The sequence below is a fragment of the Anas acuta genome, chromosome 15 (genome assembly GCF_963932015.1).
Source record: "Anas acuta chromosome 15, bAnaAcu1.1, whole genome shotgun sequence".
Taxonomy (NCBI): Eukaryota; Metazoa; Chordata; class Aves; order Anseriformes; family Anatidae; genus Anas; species Anas acuta.
This window is the reverse complement of record NC_088993.1, coordinates 16920352-16937677: the sequence shown is the minus strand read 5'-3', so window position 1 is coordinate 16937677 and position 17326 is coordinate 16920352. Positions and strand designations below refer to the sequence as shown.

The following is a 17326-nucleotide window of genomic DNA, read 5'->3' as shown; positions in this document are numbered from 1 at the left end:
GTCCAGGCCTCAAAATTCAGGGTGTGATAATACAAAGAGAAAACATGGCTTGCCTAGAGGAATGCACCCTTACTCTCATTAAGCTCCAAAGAGACTGAATAGTGGACTTGTTTTAAAAAAAAATTATAAAGTTTATTATAAAATAAAGGAATATTCCAGTCGCCATATCTGGTGGGAAAGCAGTTCAGACTGTCCCCTCAGGAAACAGCAGCTGGTGGGAGAAGGGTCACAAAGTCATATCTTCCTGCTGTGATGTATCAGCCAGCCTCATGTTTTGCCACATGAAGTCAATGAACATGGAGGCTTGCAGTAATCGGCTCAGCCTCTGAAAGTGGCGCTCTGCAAAGAAAGAAAACCAGTGGTTGATATCACAAGAAGGAAAGTTCACCAGAAATGGGTACAAAATCTATTTTAACCAAGGCAGAGAAGGAGCATTCACAACACAAGAGACCTCACAGACACACAAATTGTGAAAAGCTTTTTATCCAGGCTGGTAATACGAGGCCAGGAAGCACCAACATTCACATAACACCAGGATCAAGAGCACAAACCTGACAGAGCTCAAATCTTGCAGGAGCAGAGGGCAGCTGAGACTGTACAATGAAATACTGAGCACATCACCACCACAGGCATCTCCCAACAGCTCTAACTCAGACTAATCCACCCACTGCCCAAATATCCCCACACCACCACTCACCAGTGTAAGGCAGCAGGGATTCCACAGCAGATTTAATGCCCGAGTACTGCAGAAGGCTGTCTGGTGCTTCATGCTTCAGGAGGGTTTCAATGACAGCTTGAGCCTCATGGCAGTTTCGAGAGTTTGTGTTCCACGTCACCAAGAATGCTAACACTGCCTCTAGGGAAGGAGGACATTTATACACACAGGCTGTGCAGCAGATGCTGAGTTAGAGAATATCTCAGAGAAGCTCAGCTCCCACACAGCACTAGTAACAAACCTAGAAAGGGCAGAACCACCATACATAGAATGGTTTCCAACCATACACAGAACGGTTTCTCATCACAGACATCTTAAACAAGAAGGTGGCCCCCTTCTGGGCAGTGGTAACTGAAGGAAATCAGACAGGGAGGGGGGGAAATCCTGGCACAGCCACTGGCTCAGTGCACTCATCTCCCAGCTGCAGGATGGACTCAGGTCATGCAGAAAGAGGCCAAGTGGCCCTGAAAGCCAGAGACTGATGACTTCAAACAAGCTCAGAGCAGCTGCTGGTGAGCATGACTAGTACAAAAGAAGAGTTGGCCCAGGGCAGCACCTGCTCAAGGGTGGTGGACGCTCACTGGTTAAAGACTGTAAAGACTGGGTCTAAGGAAACTCTTCTCCCTTTAATTTCAGTTAAGAAAACAAGCCCCAAATCTGAAAGGTTTTAACACTAAACTATGTCACAACAAACCTTTCTGATCCTTCCTCAGCCGAGCAATGTTCTCTTCCAAGTGCTTTCTCCCATCACTTTCCTTGAGGATGGCTGCAAAAGAAATAAACGAATTAAGGAGAGGAAGAAAATCATTTCAAGAGAAATATCCGTGTCTTCCTCCTACACTGAGGATTCTGTTGAAAATAACATCCCTTTTGGCAGTTCCAAACCCATAAGTTTCAACGTGATCTCATCCCTTCCAAAGTGCACCCATGGGCTAAGAGCAGGGAGAGTATTTGTCATCAGCTGTGATTTCATTTAGGAAAATGGGAGTGATAAAAGGGTAAAATAGAGGCTTTCAGACAATTTTACTTTATTAACTTTATTTTACTATATAAAAACTTCAGACTACGGTCTGTGTCTACCTGGAAGAGATGCTCTGGAAAGCAGAGAGGGCAGAAAAAACACTGTCAGAGCGTAACATGAACTCACCTTTAACAACTGTTAACACTGTGTGTGGACGATCCAGAGAGATTGCCAACCCCAATGCTTTGAGGTATCTTTTCTCATGAAGCAGGTTAGAAAGCTCTTGTTCTCTGGAAAACAGACCAAGAGAGTGAAACATAAGGATAAATAAATAAAATAAATAAATAATGGATTTGGCAATAATGGTGTGCAGAGGTTTAATGCCAAGTAAATACCGCTTGGCGGTGAATGCCTCAATGCCCTCATTGTGCAGATAATTTCCTTGGCACAATCAAGGGCTCCCTGAACTATCCGGTGCTGGCTGAAGTATAAGGAAATGAAAGCAGGTTTCAGCAGTTTGATGTGACTTATCTTAGTAGTATATAAACATGAAACTAATCCATTATCAAGCCGATAATATTACAGCAAAGATTTGCTTTAACTAAAGATAAACCACAAAGTGGAAGATTACCATGCCTTCACAGCATCTAAATAGCTAACTGACATATACTTCAGAGTAGGTAGACCTGCATGGCTCTAGATGTGCAGTTTCACTGGACAGAACTTGCCTTTCACAGCCCTCTACTGCCCAGGATCAACTTACTTCATAATCTGTTCCTCCTGTTTAGCTTGTGCTTCTTCCTGTTCAATTTCAGTGACATCCTATAACAAACCAAAACATGACTGTCAAATCTTGCTTTAATACAGATGACTTTTTATGCAGCCAACAAGTAAACAGAAGATCAGTTTCTGCAGCAAGATCTCCAGGTCAAATAAATTACGTATTAAATCTAGCAACTCACAATTGCCCTCCAAGCCCCACGTAGAACACTAGGGCTAGGCAGGCCACTTAAAGCCCATCTCCTATTCCTTTTATAAAATCAGCTATGAAAATTCAGTGTGGTCAGAAAAACAACTCAAAACACAACAAACAAACCAAAGATATGCCTTACTGATGCAATCTGAAGCTGAAGAAAATAAGGAGAGTGTGTCATGTTGTAACAGCGAGAAACAAACCACCGGGATCTTTATCTCTGCAACTGTGTTCTGATCACTAACCCAGAGAGGGAAACAGATTCTGCACTGTACCTTCCAGAGTGTGATGGAGGAGTCACTGGATGCTGTCACAACCATGTCGTCTTGCTTATTAGAGTGAAGACCCCAGATTTTATCTTCATGACCATCTAATGTTTTCACACACTCATTTGTTTTAATTGTCCAGAGTTTTAAGAGACCATCAGAACCACTTTTGGAAGAGAAAAACAACCAACTTAGCTCAGAGAATCACGGGATAGATCCATTCTTGCTCTGCCCCAACCAAAATACTGGATAAACTCATCCCATTCCAATGCCTATCAAGCAGGAGCAGAATTAACCAAAAATCTTGAGAGAGCATAAGAAATCCATTCTGCTGCCAGTACTACTAGCACCCTCTCAGGTGGCTCCATCATGGAAAGCCCTATTACCTACATTTCCTCATACTCACTAATGGTATTCCCAGTCTCTTTCAGCCTTTCTGTAAGAAAGGGTGATTCAAGAGAAACCACATTCTTTCCTGCTACTTGCTGGAGAAGAAACCCTTTGCAGGTACCAGTAACTGTTTAGCTCTGGCTGGTCTAGCCTCAAAGGCAGTAAGGTGAAATTCAGCCTTAGCTCTGCCCTGTGGCGTATGTCACTAATCCATCAATGTCTATGTTTGCTGCTACCAGCTAAGAGATTTGCTTTCTGACAAGTTTCAGGATCTTTCTCTAAGGTTCTGGTGTAAGCACTTACCTGCTGAGCAGCTGTGTTCCTCTGCTTACAAAAATGACTTTCAGTACAGAGGCGTCATGACCTTCAAAGGTCTGGAAAACAGAAAGGAAGCGTGAAAGTGTTAGAGCTGTTGCCAGGCCTTCAAAGAATCTTATTTCAAGGGAACATTTACTCCCAAAGTCCAGGTAGGTAAATTCCAGAAAGCAGCCTCTACCCTTAGGACTTCCTCTTAGTGCAGATTGAAGGGGCAATAGGAAATACTAGCAAAAATAACATTTCTTCAACCAAGCTGCTTGCTTGGACTCGTTACCCAAGGTCAATTGTAAATGGTATGAACACAGAGACCAAATGATTTAGCAATCTTCCAAAAAGTTAACACACAGTAAGTGCCAGAACATGGGACAGAATTAGCAACTGCCTTCTCACTGTTTTAGTGGGACACTATTAGGCCAGAAAAAAAACAGTTCTTATATGAAGATTGGGCCTGAAATTTAAACAGGAATTGTTTTCATTCATGGCCACAGCTGTGTCAGGCAAAGACAACTTTCTTTCAACTACCTGAATGTTTTTCCCCTACAATGAACCATACTGATTACTGGATAGCTAGAAAAGATCACCTTTTGTCCTGGAGCTTTGCATGCAACTCATACATCCAATATCCTGGAGAATAAGGCTAGACCTCAATAGCTGTTCCTTCTACACGGTTATGTCGCTAAATTTCACCTGCACTAACACCAGCTTTTTGGAGGCAGCCTTAATCAATCCCACATTACCTTTAAACAGCTGAAGTCCTGAAGACCCCAGAGCTTCAGGGTTCCATCTGCTGAAGAGGTGGCCAGAATCTGATCCACAGGGGAGAACTGTACGCACCAGATTCCACGCTTATGTCCAGTGAAGACACCCAGCAAAGAGCAATCAGAACAAGACCACAGCTTGGCCAGCCGATCCTGTGAGCCTGTGGCAATGAGCTTGTCATTGGGAGAAACTGCCACACTGTTTATGTCCTAGAAAAGTCACACAAATACAGTTTAAGCCTTTTATTTTGCTGTGAGACAGCCATTAAATGTCAGGTACAAAACAGGAGAGGATTTAAGTACTAAAAATATGCTCTCACATGAGGTGGAGCTTTACCTTGTCATGACCCCTCTCGGTCACTTGTGCATGAAGTGTTTCTGGACTGGAGATCAAGGCTGCTTTTGCTTTGGAAATGAGAGATTCTGGGATATTCCAGACCTTTATCGTACAGTCCTGGCTGCTGGTCACCACGAAGCTTTCTTTCATTCTGAAAGGGAAAAAAGGATCAACTGTGAGAAAGCAAAACAGTGGCTTCCCCTGCACCAGAAAAGGGCCTTCTCCTCCCCTCTTGGAATCTACCCACATTCAGTCACTCTGCTGTCATGCTAAACAGAGTGCTTTAACGGCTTCCAAACTGTTTTTCATTTTACTCAAGTCACTGGGATAGACCCCAGCAACTCAGGCATTAGCCAAGAGCACTGCTAGCTCTCTACATTTATACACTAAGGTATATTGCATCTTTTGAACAAGCAAGTTGAGTTTCCAGACTGTTCGGCAGAATGAAGAAAGGAGAACAGCTGATAAAACAGATATACTAATTAAGCAAACACCTTCCATAGACACATTTCCCTTCACTCCCCAACCCTTCTCTCTAAATCAGTTGAACTTTATTTGGCAACTTATGCAGGTGCTGCTCTTTAAGGCAAATAAGTAGACCAACAAAGAAATGCAAGCTTCACAACCTATGGATAGAGTAATTTGTTCAAAAAAATTTCTTCCTTCAGACTCAGAGCACCATGACAAGCTGGAATCAAACACGACAAACATCACTCAGAGGCAGGCATTCACCAAAACATCCACTCTGAGGATTAGCACAGTAGCCATGACTCATGTTTGCAAAGGTAAATCCTTGTCCAGTTTTTATTACCTTGAGCAAGAGACAGCGCCTACCCCGTGTGCATGACCCAGTCCTTGAGCCACACAGACCACCCTTCCGCCTTTGTTCATCCGCCACAGTCGAATGCTTTTGTCCTGTAAAGGGAGAGGACATCAGTGATCAGTCTTCCACATATTTACTGCATAAATAAGCCTGGTTATTCACTGGTTTTTAAACTTGAACATGCATTCATCAGAGCAGCGGAGCAATGTTAAAAACGAATTGTGGAAGAACCTTGCATTTTGGGGATGTAGCACTCAGGACCTGCATCTTAACAAAAAGCCCTTTCTGGACCACTATGAAGATCACTAGCAATGAAGAAAAAGGTTTACGCACCTTAGAGCAGCTTACAAACATCAGGCCTTTTCTGAAGACATCCAAAGCAAGAACCGTTTCTAAACAGAGGAAGAAAAAACAGCTGGATGCAAAGGAATACTGAAATCAGACAACAGAAATGCATGAATTAGTATGGAGTCCAATGCTTACTGACTTGGGGACAGGTTTTAGAGACACATCCACACGTTATTAGTGGCTGCCTGCTTACAGCATTGGTGCGGATCTGTCACTTGCAGCCACAAAATGACACTCAGAGCTAGCACTCCCATACCTAAATATTTAACTCCATTTTTAATTGATCTCACTGCTAGTGAGAGGGACTGAACTGAAAACCTGGAAAAAGAAAACTAGTATTTGGAAAATCAGGACTGCATAAATATATTTCTTCCACACAACTCTAAATATTGTGATGCTGCCCCAGACAAAACTCCACTCCACATAAGAGTTGTGACTGAAGCTGGATAAAGAAATCCCTTCACAGCTTCCACCCACCCACATCAGAGCTGACCACGCACCTGTGTGACCATAGAGGATCTGGCAATGTGATGTTGCCAGTTCAAACACCTTCAGCTGAGGGCTGTTGGTAGCCACAACGATGTGAGAATCACCAGGCCCAAGGAACTTCACATCCAGAACCTCATCGTTGTAACCTGCAAGCTGAGGACAGCAGAACAGGAACAGTTTAACAAGGAGAAGCCAACTGGTTAGAGAAGTACCAAATGGTACCGTGCCCGGCAAAGCTGCATTCCTGTTACCTTTCACTTAGTGCTGCATGCAAAAAATCTTGTTAGATATAATCTGGAACACAGGATTTCTGGCTAGGTCTATTCTGCTTTTCTTTTGCCTGCATTTCTGTGCAACCTTTCTCCAAACAACCCGAGTGAAACTGGCTCTCTGGCTTGTAACCAAGATACAGTTCAAGAACGGGAAGGAGAAGAGAAACTCCTGGACTAAGCTACCACCAGAAGCTGAGGTGATCCTAAAATACAGATGAAGGAAGAAGAAAGGGCATGCTGAAGGTTGTTACCTGCTTCCTGAGCTGAAGAGTCTGAGCATCATATAAAACAATATTGTGCTCCACAGACACTGTGACAATCTCGTTTCTCTCAGGCACAAGCATGCATTGGGTCAGGCTGTGCTCACTGGCCTCCTCCTTTGACTCCACAGGCTCAAAGGGCACAGGCTGGGTATATACACAAGCAGCTGTGGCAACTTCCCAGATTTTCAGGACACCTAACACAAACACAAATTATCTGTCAGAGACACTACTTTAGACTAATTGAAGTGGCATGTAGGGACTACGAGGCTTTTCTTCAGTTCAAACTTTTTTTGCAGTTTGAAAACATGCACAGTCAAAACTCCACAGCAGGCCCGATCAGTCCTGCTCATCCATGACTGTCATATAAACTCAGGAGAACACTCTGCATCCATGAGTTCATGCCAAGACTTCTTCCACATAAATTATAACACACATCCCAGGAATAACAGCAACAGCCCTTCCTCAGCCTCTAAATCCAGCAGCAACATGCAGAACACTCACCTTTGCTGCCAGCCGTGAGAAAGTGCAGCCCTTGTTTCTTCACGCCCAGCTGCGAGAAGTCTCCTTTTTCAGGTAACAAGACAGCAGCTTCCACACTCTGCAAGGATTGACCAAACATCAGCTGAGCAGAGGGGACTGACATCCCATTTTAGCAGGCAGCTGAGTAACAGTCTGTCAGTGCTAACAAGCACACACACCACATTCTACTGCCTATGAAAAGAACTGAAACCATGACTACAAACAATAAAGGATCTCAAAGGAATAAAAAAAAATCAACTTTACCTCGTAGATAGGAACAGTTCTTTTACTTTCTCTGGTTTCCAGGTTCCACACCATGCAGATTTTATCACGGCCAGAACTGCAAGTTAAAAGAGAAGCTTCAATGCTAAAACCATTCAACTCAGGCTCTGACTTCGGATTTAGAACTGCAGGAGTTCAACACCTCTCTGAAGAGGCCCGTAACAAAAGAAGGCACCAGCATTCACTACTTCCCAGACCTCACGCAAGCTCCCAGTCTGTTGGGAGCAGGGTAAACAGGAGAGAAAAGCTAAGGCTCTGTAGACCTGTACCTAATGAGCGTGTTCCCATCTGCAGCAAACGCCAGGGAGGTGACAGCACTGAAGTGGCCATCCAAGGCCGCGATGCATTTGCTGGTATTCAGGTCCCAGATCCGGATTTTGTAGTCCATTGAGGAGGAGAAGAGTTGCAGACGGGAGATATCGGGGTGGAACTCAACAAGGCTGGAGAGAAGGAAATGAACCCGAATGAGATGGGAATACAGGGTCTGGCACCCCCTCAGCATTAGCCCAGTATTTCAATAAACTTATATACTTATATTACTTCAATAAACTTATACTCTACAGCAAGAATTTGACAAATCAATTGAGCTGAACTTGCACTATGGCTTTCTTTGCAAAACTTCATTCCTCTTCCACCCACCAGGAAAATTTAGAACTGGTCTTTGCCAATCTTATATGTTCTTGAATTACATCAGCAAGCACAGATATTTCATTTAAATCCCAAGGCTTCCTGACCAAATCATTTCCTCCCTGGGCTAAAGTCAATTTAGTCCCGTTCCTTCACAAAACATTTCAAGAGTCAGGAAACAGAACCTGAATCCAAACATTTTTTTGCATTTCATTAACTTAAGACATTTCACACCAGTCTCAGCATCCAAGCAGCACACCAACATGTACTCACTGTACAACTCCTGACGATCCTTTCAGGTTGTGTGTGCAGTACTGTTTGATCATATCCCAGATCTTAATGGTGCTGTCACATCCACCTTGGAGAAGGGCACATAAGAATGAAAGACAGAGACAAGAGATCTAATATGCCAGCAACTGTAAGATGTCATGGGTTCCAAAGGCAGCAAAAGAAAAACGAACTCAGTAACAGCCACCCACACCACGGCAACTTTAAGGAGCACCTTACGATTCCAGAGAGCTGGGAAAAGCCTGACTACTCCCAGACAAGAATCTTGAAGTACAGTTAGTAAGTTACAGTTCATGCCTGCCCTCCTCCATCTCCAGAGTCCCAGGCGTACACTGGGATAACTATGCCAAACTGAATCATAGGTCCCACATATTTATGTGCACTTTACTGTGTGCATTTTAGAACACTGAAAAAATTATTGTTAGTCCATCATCGCCTCACTTCTATATATGCATAACTACTTCTGGTTTTGTCTGGACTCAGGAGATCACTACCTCAGACTGCATCAAGCTGGTGTAGCTTATTCAGAAGCAGAAGGACCATTCAGTACCATTCCCGTTGTAGGAGAGCGAAGCAGGATCTTACCTGAGGCTAACAGTGTTGAAGTAGAATCAAAGGCCATGCTAGCAACAGGTGCTACGTGCACTGCTTTCCATGTGCGCACACACTTGCTCTCTCGCCAATTCCACTGCTTCAGCAGCAGGGCTCTGCTTCCTGTTACAAGAATCTACACACAAACAAGGTAAAAGAAAGCAAAATCAACAATTAGACTTCTATTTCCTTCTGTGCTCACACACACACACAAAATGTTATGTCATTCTTGCAGCTCCGCTTCTCAAAATTAATTCACGAGACTACCTCCAATGCCATAGGAAATAAAATAAACATTGAATGTTTAGCATATATGCACAAAATCTTCTAGGCTGACATACCAAAACCAACAGTAATTCTCTACCAGAATTACAGAGAACAGTAATTCTACCAGAGAATCTGACCTGCAGTGCTTAAGGGTGCACACGGATGCATGAAAGAAACCAGAAAACACTCTGGATTTAAATAAAACATCGATTATTGCAGTCCTTACAAATAGGCTGAACAGATTAAAACATTCCTGTTATCCCAGGATTTGTTCTTAGCTCCAAAAAAAAAACAAGACAGCAAGGGTTGCCCTATCTAACTTGAGCCCAGAAGAGGTGAGGCTGCACAGAGATCTCTGGAAGCACAGTGTACACCCAAGAACAGCCTTCAGTCTTCACCAGGTTTGTCAAGAAGCCCAAGAGAAATTAACACAAAGCAAAGAATCCGAGACATACCTCATCATCAGGACTAAGCGCAAACGCAGTGATATCCTCTTGGTCATCCTTTACAAAAAGAAAGCAGTCACAGTTAGGCTGTCAGTGCGGTGTTTCAGTGCTCTCCCTTCCCTGCAGCTGCCGCCGAGGGGATCACACCCAGCAGCCCCCAGCTGCCCGGACAGACCCCGCACAACCCCACCACGCTCCCGGCTCCCAGCCCCATCCCCATCCCTTCGGAGCAGCGCCTCAGGGCCCCGCCACGGCCTCACCTGCTCGAGGCTGTGCAGCCGCGCCCCCGTCTCCACGTCCATCACGTTGAGGCGGGTGCCGCAGGGGCAGAACATGGCGGTGCCGTCACGGCTGACCTGGGGGGAGAGCGGGGAGCAGGAGCGGGGCTGCCGCGGGGGGAAGGGGGGAGGCAGCAGGGCCCCAGCAGAGGGAGGGGGCGGCCTGGCCTTACCTGCACGCGGCCGCCGGTGTAGAAGGGCTCCATCCTCCTGGACACGGCGTAGCTGGAAGGGGACAGAGATAAAGGAGAGAGATAAGGGACGTGCGGCCGGGCCCTCAGCGCCAGGCCCCGCGGCCGCCCGCCCGCCGCTCACTTGCTCTTGAAGCGCAGGGGCCCGGCCGCCGCCATGCTGCCGGCCTTCTTCGTGCCGCACGCCGGGTGGCGTCACTTCCGGCTCGGGGTGATGACGTCTGAGGGCACAGGAAGCCGGGAGCGCCATGGTGACTACGGGCAGAGCTGCCCCGCAGCGTGCTCAGCGTCCCACCCGCCCCCCGGTGCCACCTGGGCAATTTGGGCAACACAAATTACAAATAAGGAGACTGGGCTGTGAATTCAAGCAATTAAATCTTTATTAAAAATACAGAACTCTAAGAGTACATATATATATATATGGTGTATACATGGTCTGTTCTGAAAGTAGGACTTTTTTAAAAAAAATTTACCCATGAGGACAGAACAAACGATAAGGATTTTTCAAAGTAGCACCCTTCCACATCTACACATTGCTGCCAACGAGTTTTCTAGTTTTTGTACGCCTCCAGAGGCGCCTGGACCGGAATGCTGCTTAGCTCCCTCATCACGGCCTCTTGAAGCGCCTCTACCAATGCATGATGCTTTCCCTTGAGGACTCCTCAGTAACTTCGAAGCATTCCAGGTGGAAGCATGCATTGAACTCTCCACAACACCATTATGTCTTCTAAGGCTCATCTAGAAGAGAAACATCCATAAGATTTACAAGTCCTACAGAAGTTAGAGATAAGGACACTGTGCTACTGCTGGCAGCTCTCCCTCACAAGGGAGCCGAGGGCACCGTGCAGCAGGTACAGCTCAGTCCCCCCTAGAAACACAGCGTGCCGAGGGCTGTCACCACCCCTGCAGGCACAGCCAGCCCCCAGCAGCTGTAGTAAAGCTGCCTGTAGGAACATGGGTTTTACTCCCCACGCATGGCCGTGGGCAATAAGCTTAATGCTCCTCGTGCTGTCGGCACAGTTATCTCACCAGGGCCACGAGAGACCGGAGGTGACTTTCAGACCGTGCCAGGCGACCCCCAGACCCAGGCGCACCCTCCCAGCCCCTCACCAAGAACCCCACCACGTCCACCCAGCAACCTCAGCCCACACTTAAAACCCACAAAAAGCCAAAACGCCACCATCCGCTCCGCACAGGCGAGCACCCGCCCCACCTCACCTCTCCCCTCACACTGAGCGTCCCCCTCAACGTGCGCGCCTTTTATACTCCGCGCCTGCGCATGCGCACCCCCGCCCGCCCGCCCCGCGCCCTGTATAAGTGTCCGCGCAGCGGCCCCGCCCCCCGGCGGCGCGTCCCGTATTCAGCGCGCGGGGCTGGCGGGGCGGGGCTGGCGGAACTCTCGCGAGACCTGGCTGGGTATAAATAGCGGGCGGCGCAGCGTTGCGGCCTTCTACTCTGAGCTCACGTAAGGCTCCCAGCATGGCGGCGGGGCGGGATGGCGGCGGGGCGGCCTCCGCTCCATCCGCCGCCATCGGGGCCGCCGTCGCCTCGGGGGCAGCCGTGCCTGGCTGCTCGGATGCCGGACGGACCCCGTCGTTCCGCCGCGCTGCTATTTCTAGCGGGGCGGCGGTGGAGCCGGGACTGAGGCGCCTCTCTCTGTGTTGTAGCAAATGGCGGACGACGCCGGTGCTGCGGGAGGGCCGGGAGCCGCCCGAGGGGGGTTCCGCGGAGGCTTCGGGACCGGGCTGCGGGGCCGCGGGCGTGGCCGAGGGAGAGGCCGAGGCAGAGGCCGTGGAGCCCGCGGAGGCAAGGCGGAGGATAAGGAAGTAAGGAGGGGAAGGGGGCGGCGAGGGCTGGCTTGGGGTGAGGGGGGGGGGCAGCGGCAGGGCTGGGGTCTGCGGGCAGGCCCCGAGCCGGTGGGGAGGGACCCCTGGTGTGCTCCTGAGGGATGGGACATGGGGTGCTGGCTCCTGGGGCGGTTGGTGAGCCATTGTTGCTGTTTGCTTCTGTAGTGGATTCCTGTCACCAAACTTGGTCGCCTGGTCAAGGATATGAAGATCAAATCTCTTGAGGAGATCTATCTCTTCTCTCTTCCCATCAAGGTAAGGCTGTGGATGTTAGTAAGCAGTAGAATCCTAATTTGAGCTCTGTAGTTCAGTTCACGTGCTGTGTTGGTTTATAAAGCTGATGGTGTGTTCTCATTTAAATTCCAGATCAATAAAAGTTGTGGACAATGTTTATTGTGAGGAGTAATTCGATTTGTGTTGCCTTTCTCCTTGTGTTGAGATGGTAGTACTCTGGTCAAATGATTATAAGAATTCTGCTTAGTGATGGAAAAATAAAATTGCAGCTATATGACAGAACTGCCTGGCAAGGTAGAATAAGCTAATAACTGCATAACTTAACATACTTAAGTATTTATTAGCTAAACTTTTGTGTTTATATAGTCGACCCTGGTTTGTGGGAGCCATGCTGGTTGCGTGTAGGGCTAGTTGAAACGTGTGGCTTTATGCTATGGATTAAATGACTTAATCTTGCAGGAGTCAGAGATCATTGATTTCTTCCTGGGGTCTTCTCTGAAAGATGAGGTTTTGAAGATCATGCCTGTCCAGAAACAGACTCGTGCTGGTCAGCGTACAAGGTTTAAGGTAAACTTTTCTGTTGTATTTTTTTTGTTTATCAAAACCTTAGTTTTGGTTGTTGCTTTTTGGGTGTTCTATTAATAGATGAGTCTAGATGCTTTAATGTTCTGTAGTATGTAATGTTATGCAGCTGCTATTTTTAAGGTTATGATTAGTAATTTTAAAACTATATTAATGTCTTCAAATGTTACGCTGCAATAGCCCTAGCACAAAATCCAGTTGCACAGCTGCTGTGATGTTGGGGTTTGTGGTAAGTGAAGCTTCTCCTGTGGACAGGGAATGCTCCTTCAAAACTGCTGGGATTTTGATGACTGTGGCTGTAGCAGAAGTCTCAATCCCCATTTTTTGTTTCTGATCTAGAGGATAAGTTTTAAGGCCAAAAGTAGGCTTAAACCATATGAGCTTTAAGTTTTAGGAGCTGTTTTTAAAACGTGTATTTGGATGAGCTGTGACTTAACTGCTGAGCACCTGGGGTTAGCTTTGGTCAGACCCTGATGGATTGTGGTCTGAATGTTCCTGTACATCCACCACTGAAAACCTTTCTTCAACTTTAGGCTTTTGTTGCTATTGGAGACTACAACGGCCACGTTGGTCTGGGCGTGAAATGCTCCAAAGAAGTTGCCACTGCAATTCGTGGGGCCATCATTTTGGCTAAATTATCCATCGTACCAGTACGACGAGGCTACTGGGGGAACAAGATCGGCAAGCCCCACACTGTGCCTTGCAAGGTAAGAACTGCTGGTGTGTTGTCTCAGTGCTTGGTGCTGTGTGTTGGGGGTTGTGACTGGGTGTGTTTCTGCAGGTTACTGGTCGGTGTGGATCTGTCCTGGTGCGGCTGATCCCAGCCCCCCGTGGCACGGGAATTGTGTCTGCCCCTGTCCCCAAGAAGCTGCTGATGATGGCTGGTATTGATGACTGTTATACTTCTGCCAGGGGCTGTACTGCCACACTGGGCAACTTTGGTAAGTGCCAGGCTGCTGCTTCACGGGTTAGATGTGTCTGTATGGACAATTTTCTGTTGCTGACAGGAAAATAATTTCTACAGCATTTTTTAAATGTGTTAAATCAAAAGCTTCTAGCATTCAAGGAGGAATGCAGCCTTGTGCTGGTACTTCCTGCAATGCAGGCTATGCGTTTACTCCTGTAGCTGATGGTGGAGTTCTACGAAGTTAATTATAAAATCCTATGTGCATTGATAGAAAAAAAAAAATCTCCCAATCTGCGCGGTTGCACTTGTCTGAAGTAGTGTAATTGTCGTAAATGGAGAGAGAAAGAAACCTGAATTTGGAACGTATAACAGAGGGACCCTGTTATGGTCTCCCTGTTCCTTCTGAAATTCCACACTCCTGAAGCTGCGTGGGTGGGTGCGGGAGAGCTGTTGGCTGTAACCCTGATGTGCAATGTTTGCCTTGTGTCAATAGCCAAAGCCACCTTCGATGCCATCTCCAAGACCTACAGTTACCTGACTCCTGACCTCTGGAAAGAGACTGTGTTCACCAAGTCTCCTTACCAGGTAAGAGCACAGAACCTTTGAGGGCTGGGCCCTGGGATGTGTGGCCCAGGTTAGAGTCCATTGGAGATGACAGAACTTGACGGGATGTGGTCCTGGGCAGCCTGCTCTTGACCCTGCTTGTTGGGGGGTTGGAGCAAATAATTCCGAGGTAATTCCCAGAGCCTCTCCAGCTCCTTTCCAGCCTCAGCATTTCTGTGAACCAGCCTCGTGCAGCTGTACCTGGGGTCTTCCTGCTGCTAACTGCAGTTACCAGCCCTGTAGTGCTGCTCAGTCCCTCTTCCCTGACTTGTTCACCCACCTGAAATCCCCAGGCAGCAGGATCTCACTTTGAGGTTTACTCAGCACTTGAAAAACAAGCTGTATCTGAACATCCCCTCCTGCCCAACACATACACATGGAAAGGGATGCAGTATTGATGCTGTGAGAGTGATTTATAAAAATTAACCTTTTTTTTTGCAGGAGTTCACTGATCATCTGGCCAAGACCCACACCAGAGTCTCGGTGCAGAGAACCCAGGCAGCTGCTGTGGCAACTACTTAAGTGGTTTTTGTACAAGACAATAAAATGATCAGTGGACAAGAAACTGGTGTGATGGGATGCTTGTTGTGTTGGGCATGCGGATTAAGTCTACTCAAATCCCCAGCACAGATTTTAGTCTGGGGACTGGGATCTAAACATCTGTTGAATGAAATTGAATGTTACATTACACTAATCCTTGTTAATCATGCATTAATCCTATATTGGGTCTAGAACAGCTCTGAAGGAATCTAACAGGCCTTTATACTGTCCTGCAGCACAACTCACTCTGAGGGAGGTCCCTTCCAGGGCTGGGTAGAGCAGAACTGTTGCTTCATGGCAGCAGGGGAAGGGGCTGGCAGGGAAATGCTGGGAAATACTGAGTGTGGCAGCAACCAGTGAATTCAGAGATGAACGCAGACCTGGAAACAGCTTCTCTGTGTTGTACGTTTATTGTAGAGGGCAATAGCATCACAGTTCAAAGACACAACAGTATTCAGTGAGCACCAAGGAGGAGGTGCTAACCATTCCGTACCCGGATCTAAGATGCGTTTGCTTGTGCCTTCCTCTCCTCGATCATCCGGTGCTTCTGCTTCATCAGGCATGTCCTGGAATTTCCATGGACACCCAGATCACCATCTAGGAAGAGAAGTGATCATGTGAAGGTCGTGAGAGTGTCTCACCTGTAAGGAACTAAGCTCCATGGGAACATCTGGCACTTGAGCATCAGGGCAGTGAAAGCTGCAGTGCAGATGCACACAGCCCTGATGGCTTTGGCAGCAGCAGCAGTGACAAACTGCTGTGCTTATTTAATGTCACTGCCCAGCACAGCTGAGCACCAAGCCCAGCTTTGTAGCATTTACCAAGAGGGAATTTTTATCACAAAGGTAAAATTCCAAGCAGGAATCTTGGTTCTGAACCTTTTCCCGAGGTGTCACAGCCCCACAGCAGATTGCACGTGCTGCTGCCGTACTCACATCTGGTCTGGTAGGCCTTGGTGACCTGTGCGAGCTGCTCCATCTCTTTGGCACAGTTCTGAAACTGGTTCGGTCCTTCCCTCTGCTTGCATGCACCGAGCCTTTCCCGGCAGATCTCCACAATCTGCTGGTCCACCATCCTGTGCAGGAGATGAGTATAAAACAAAGATATGAACAAAGGTGTGAAGATGCTAGGTGGTGGCAGTTCAGCTCTGGGTTTTCACAGAACCCTGCAGGGGGACAGCTGATGCCACCCTGCCCAGCTGTGCAGGGGGCAGCACACCTATGAACACCAGCATTCTGTAAGAAGGTGGCTGCGATTCAGGTGCATAAGGAAAACATTGAATGCCCCCAAAACCCACTAAAATACTGCGATTTCCTGCCACCCTGACCGAGGGAGGCAGCCCGGTGCCCTACCTGTCCCTCCTCCACTGCGCTTCAGCCTCGAAGAAGCAGAGGTGGTCGCCCTCCACGCACTCGCTCAGGTCGGGCACGCGGGGAAACTTCTGGTGGTAGTAGTAGAACTTGTTCTTGGCCTGGCGGCTCTCGATCCACTCTGCAACGGCAGCGGTCAGACACCCCCGGCCCTGCGCGTCCCCGTGTCCGTGTGTCCCCTGTCCGTGTGTCCATCCCTCCGTGTGTCCCTCCCAGTGCCACCATCCCCGTGCAGCCACCCCAACGCCAGTGCCGTGCCCTTGTTCGTGCCCCCCCCGTGTGTGGCAGCTCCCCCCTTCCCCCCCCACCCCCTCCATCCCCTCATCCCCTTGTCCTTGTCCCCGTCCCCCTCAGCCCCATCCCCGCTCCCGGCCCGGCCCGGCCCGGCCCTGCCGTACCCCGCACGAAGGTAACGGGCGTGTCGATGACATAACTGAAGACGGCCTGCAGGAAGGTGACGGGGTTGGGCACCGACGTGGTCCTGTCGGCCACGGGCGTGCGGGGCGGCGGCGCCGTGTACACATCGCGGTCCCGGCCCTCCGCCATGGTGCCGGCGGGGACGCGGCCAAGATGGCGGCGTCCTCTACGGCGGGCGGCGCCGCTCTGCGCATGCTCCGCGCGAGCCCCGGTGCCTGCTGGGAGTTGTAGTCTCGGGGGTGGGAGGGATGGGGGCATGGCGGCGCCTTGGGGGGGGCTTGACTGGGCTGGGAGCTGGCCCTGTTCCCCCCCCTCTGTGTTTTAGCTCACAGCCCTCAGCATGGAGGGGCTGGGTTCACGCTGTCAGCAGTGCCGGATGCTCTGAGCATCCTCGGTGCTGTGGCACTGGTTGTTTCACCCCTGA

The 17326-nt window shown here is 48.4% G+C and overlaps 3 protein-coding genes, 1 long non-coding RNA gene and 1 other non-coding gene across 5 annotated transcripts; 1 reads left to right on the top strand and 4 right to left on the bottom strand.

Moving 5' to 3' along the window:
• Window positions 1-111: 111 nt before the first annotated feature.
• TBL3 (transducin beta like 3) lies at window positions 112-10627 on the bottom strand. The gene is made up of 22 exons (XM_068699222.1): window positions 10527-10627; window positions 10385-10436; window positions 10194-10289; window positions 9943-9990; window positions 9215-9356; window positions 8615-8699; window positions 7984-8154; window positions 7697-7772; window positions 7415-7511; window positions 6902-7107; window positions 6390-6531; window positions 5875-5933; window positions 5530-5633; window positions 4719-4869; window positions 4361-4591; window positions 3609-3679; window positions 2925-3081; window positions 2440-2498; window positions 1863-1966; window positions 1410-1481; window positions 698-856; window positions 112-339 (listed from the first exon to the last, which is right to left on the bottom strand). The coding sequence occupies exons 1-22, from the start codon at window positions 10559-10561 to the stop codon at window positions 227-229; spliced, it is 2430 nt and encodes an 809-aa protein (XP_068555323.1). The 5' UTR covers window positions 10562-10627; the 3' UTR covers window positions 112-226.
• Window positions 10628-10865: 238 nt separating this feature from the next.
• Window positions 10866-11865, bottom strand: LOC137864783 (uncharacterized). The gene is made up of 2 exons (XR_011101622.1): window positions 11621-11865; window positions 10866-11140 (listed from the first exon to the last, which is right to left on the bottom strand). It is a non-coding gene; the product is annotated as an uncharacterized lncRNA (long non-coding RNA).
• Window positions 11345-11468, bottom strand: LOC137865171 (small nucleolar RNA ACA64). The gene has a single exon (XR_011101794.1). It is a non-coding gene; the product is annotated as a small nucleolar RNA ACA64 (small nucleolar RNA).
• Window positions 11866-12050: 185 nt separating the features above from the next.
• On the top strand, window positions 12051-15140 carry RPS2 (ribosomal protein S2). The gene is made up of 7 exons (XM_068699268.1): window positions 12051-12228; window positions 12415-12504; window positions 12943-13050; window positions 13599-13772; window positions 13847-14006; window positions 14466-14557; window positions 15017-15140. Exons 1-7 carry the CDS (start codon window positions 12073-12075, stop codon window positions 15095-15097), a joined length of 861 nt encoding a protein of 286 aa, XP_068555369.1. The 5' UTR covers window positions 12051-12072; the 3' UTR covers window positions 15098-15140.
• A 366-nt stretch (window positions 15141-15506) lies between these two features.
• Window positions 15507-17087, bottom strand: NDUFB10 (NADH:ubiquinone oxidoreductase subunit B10). Its single transcript, XM_068699269.1, has 4 exons — window positions 16884-17087; window positions 16468-16606; window positions 16051-16190; window positions 15507-15712 (listed from the first exon to the last, which is right to left on the bottom strand). The coding sequence occupies exons 1-4, from the start codon at window positions 17029-17031 to the stop codon at window positions 15615-15617; spliced, it is 525 nt and encodes a 174-aa protein (XP_068555370.1). The 5' UTR covers window positions 17032-17087; the 3' UTR covers window positions 15507-15614.
• Window positions 17088-17326: the final 239 nt, after the last annotated feature.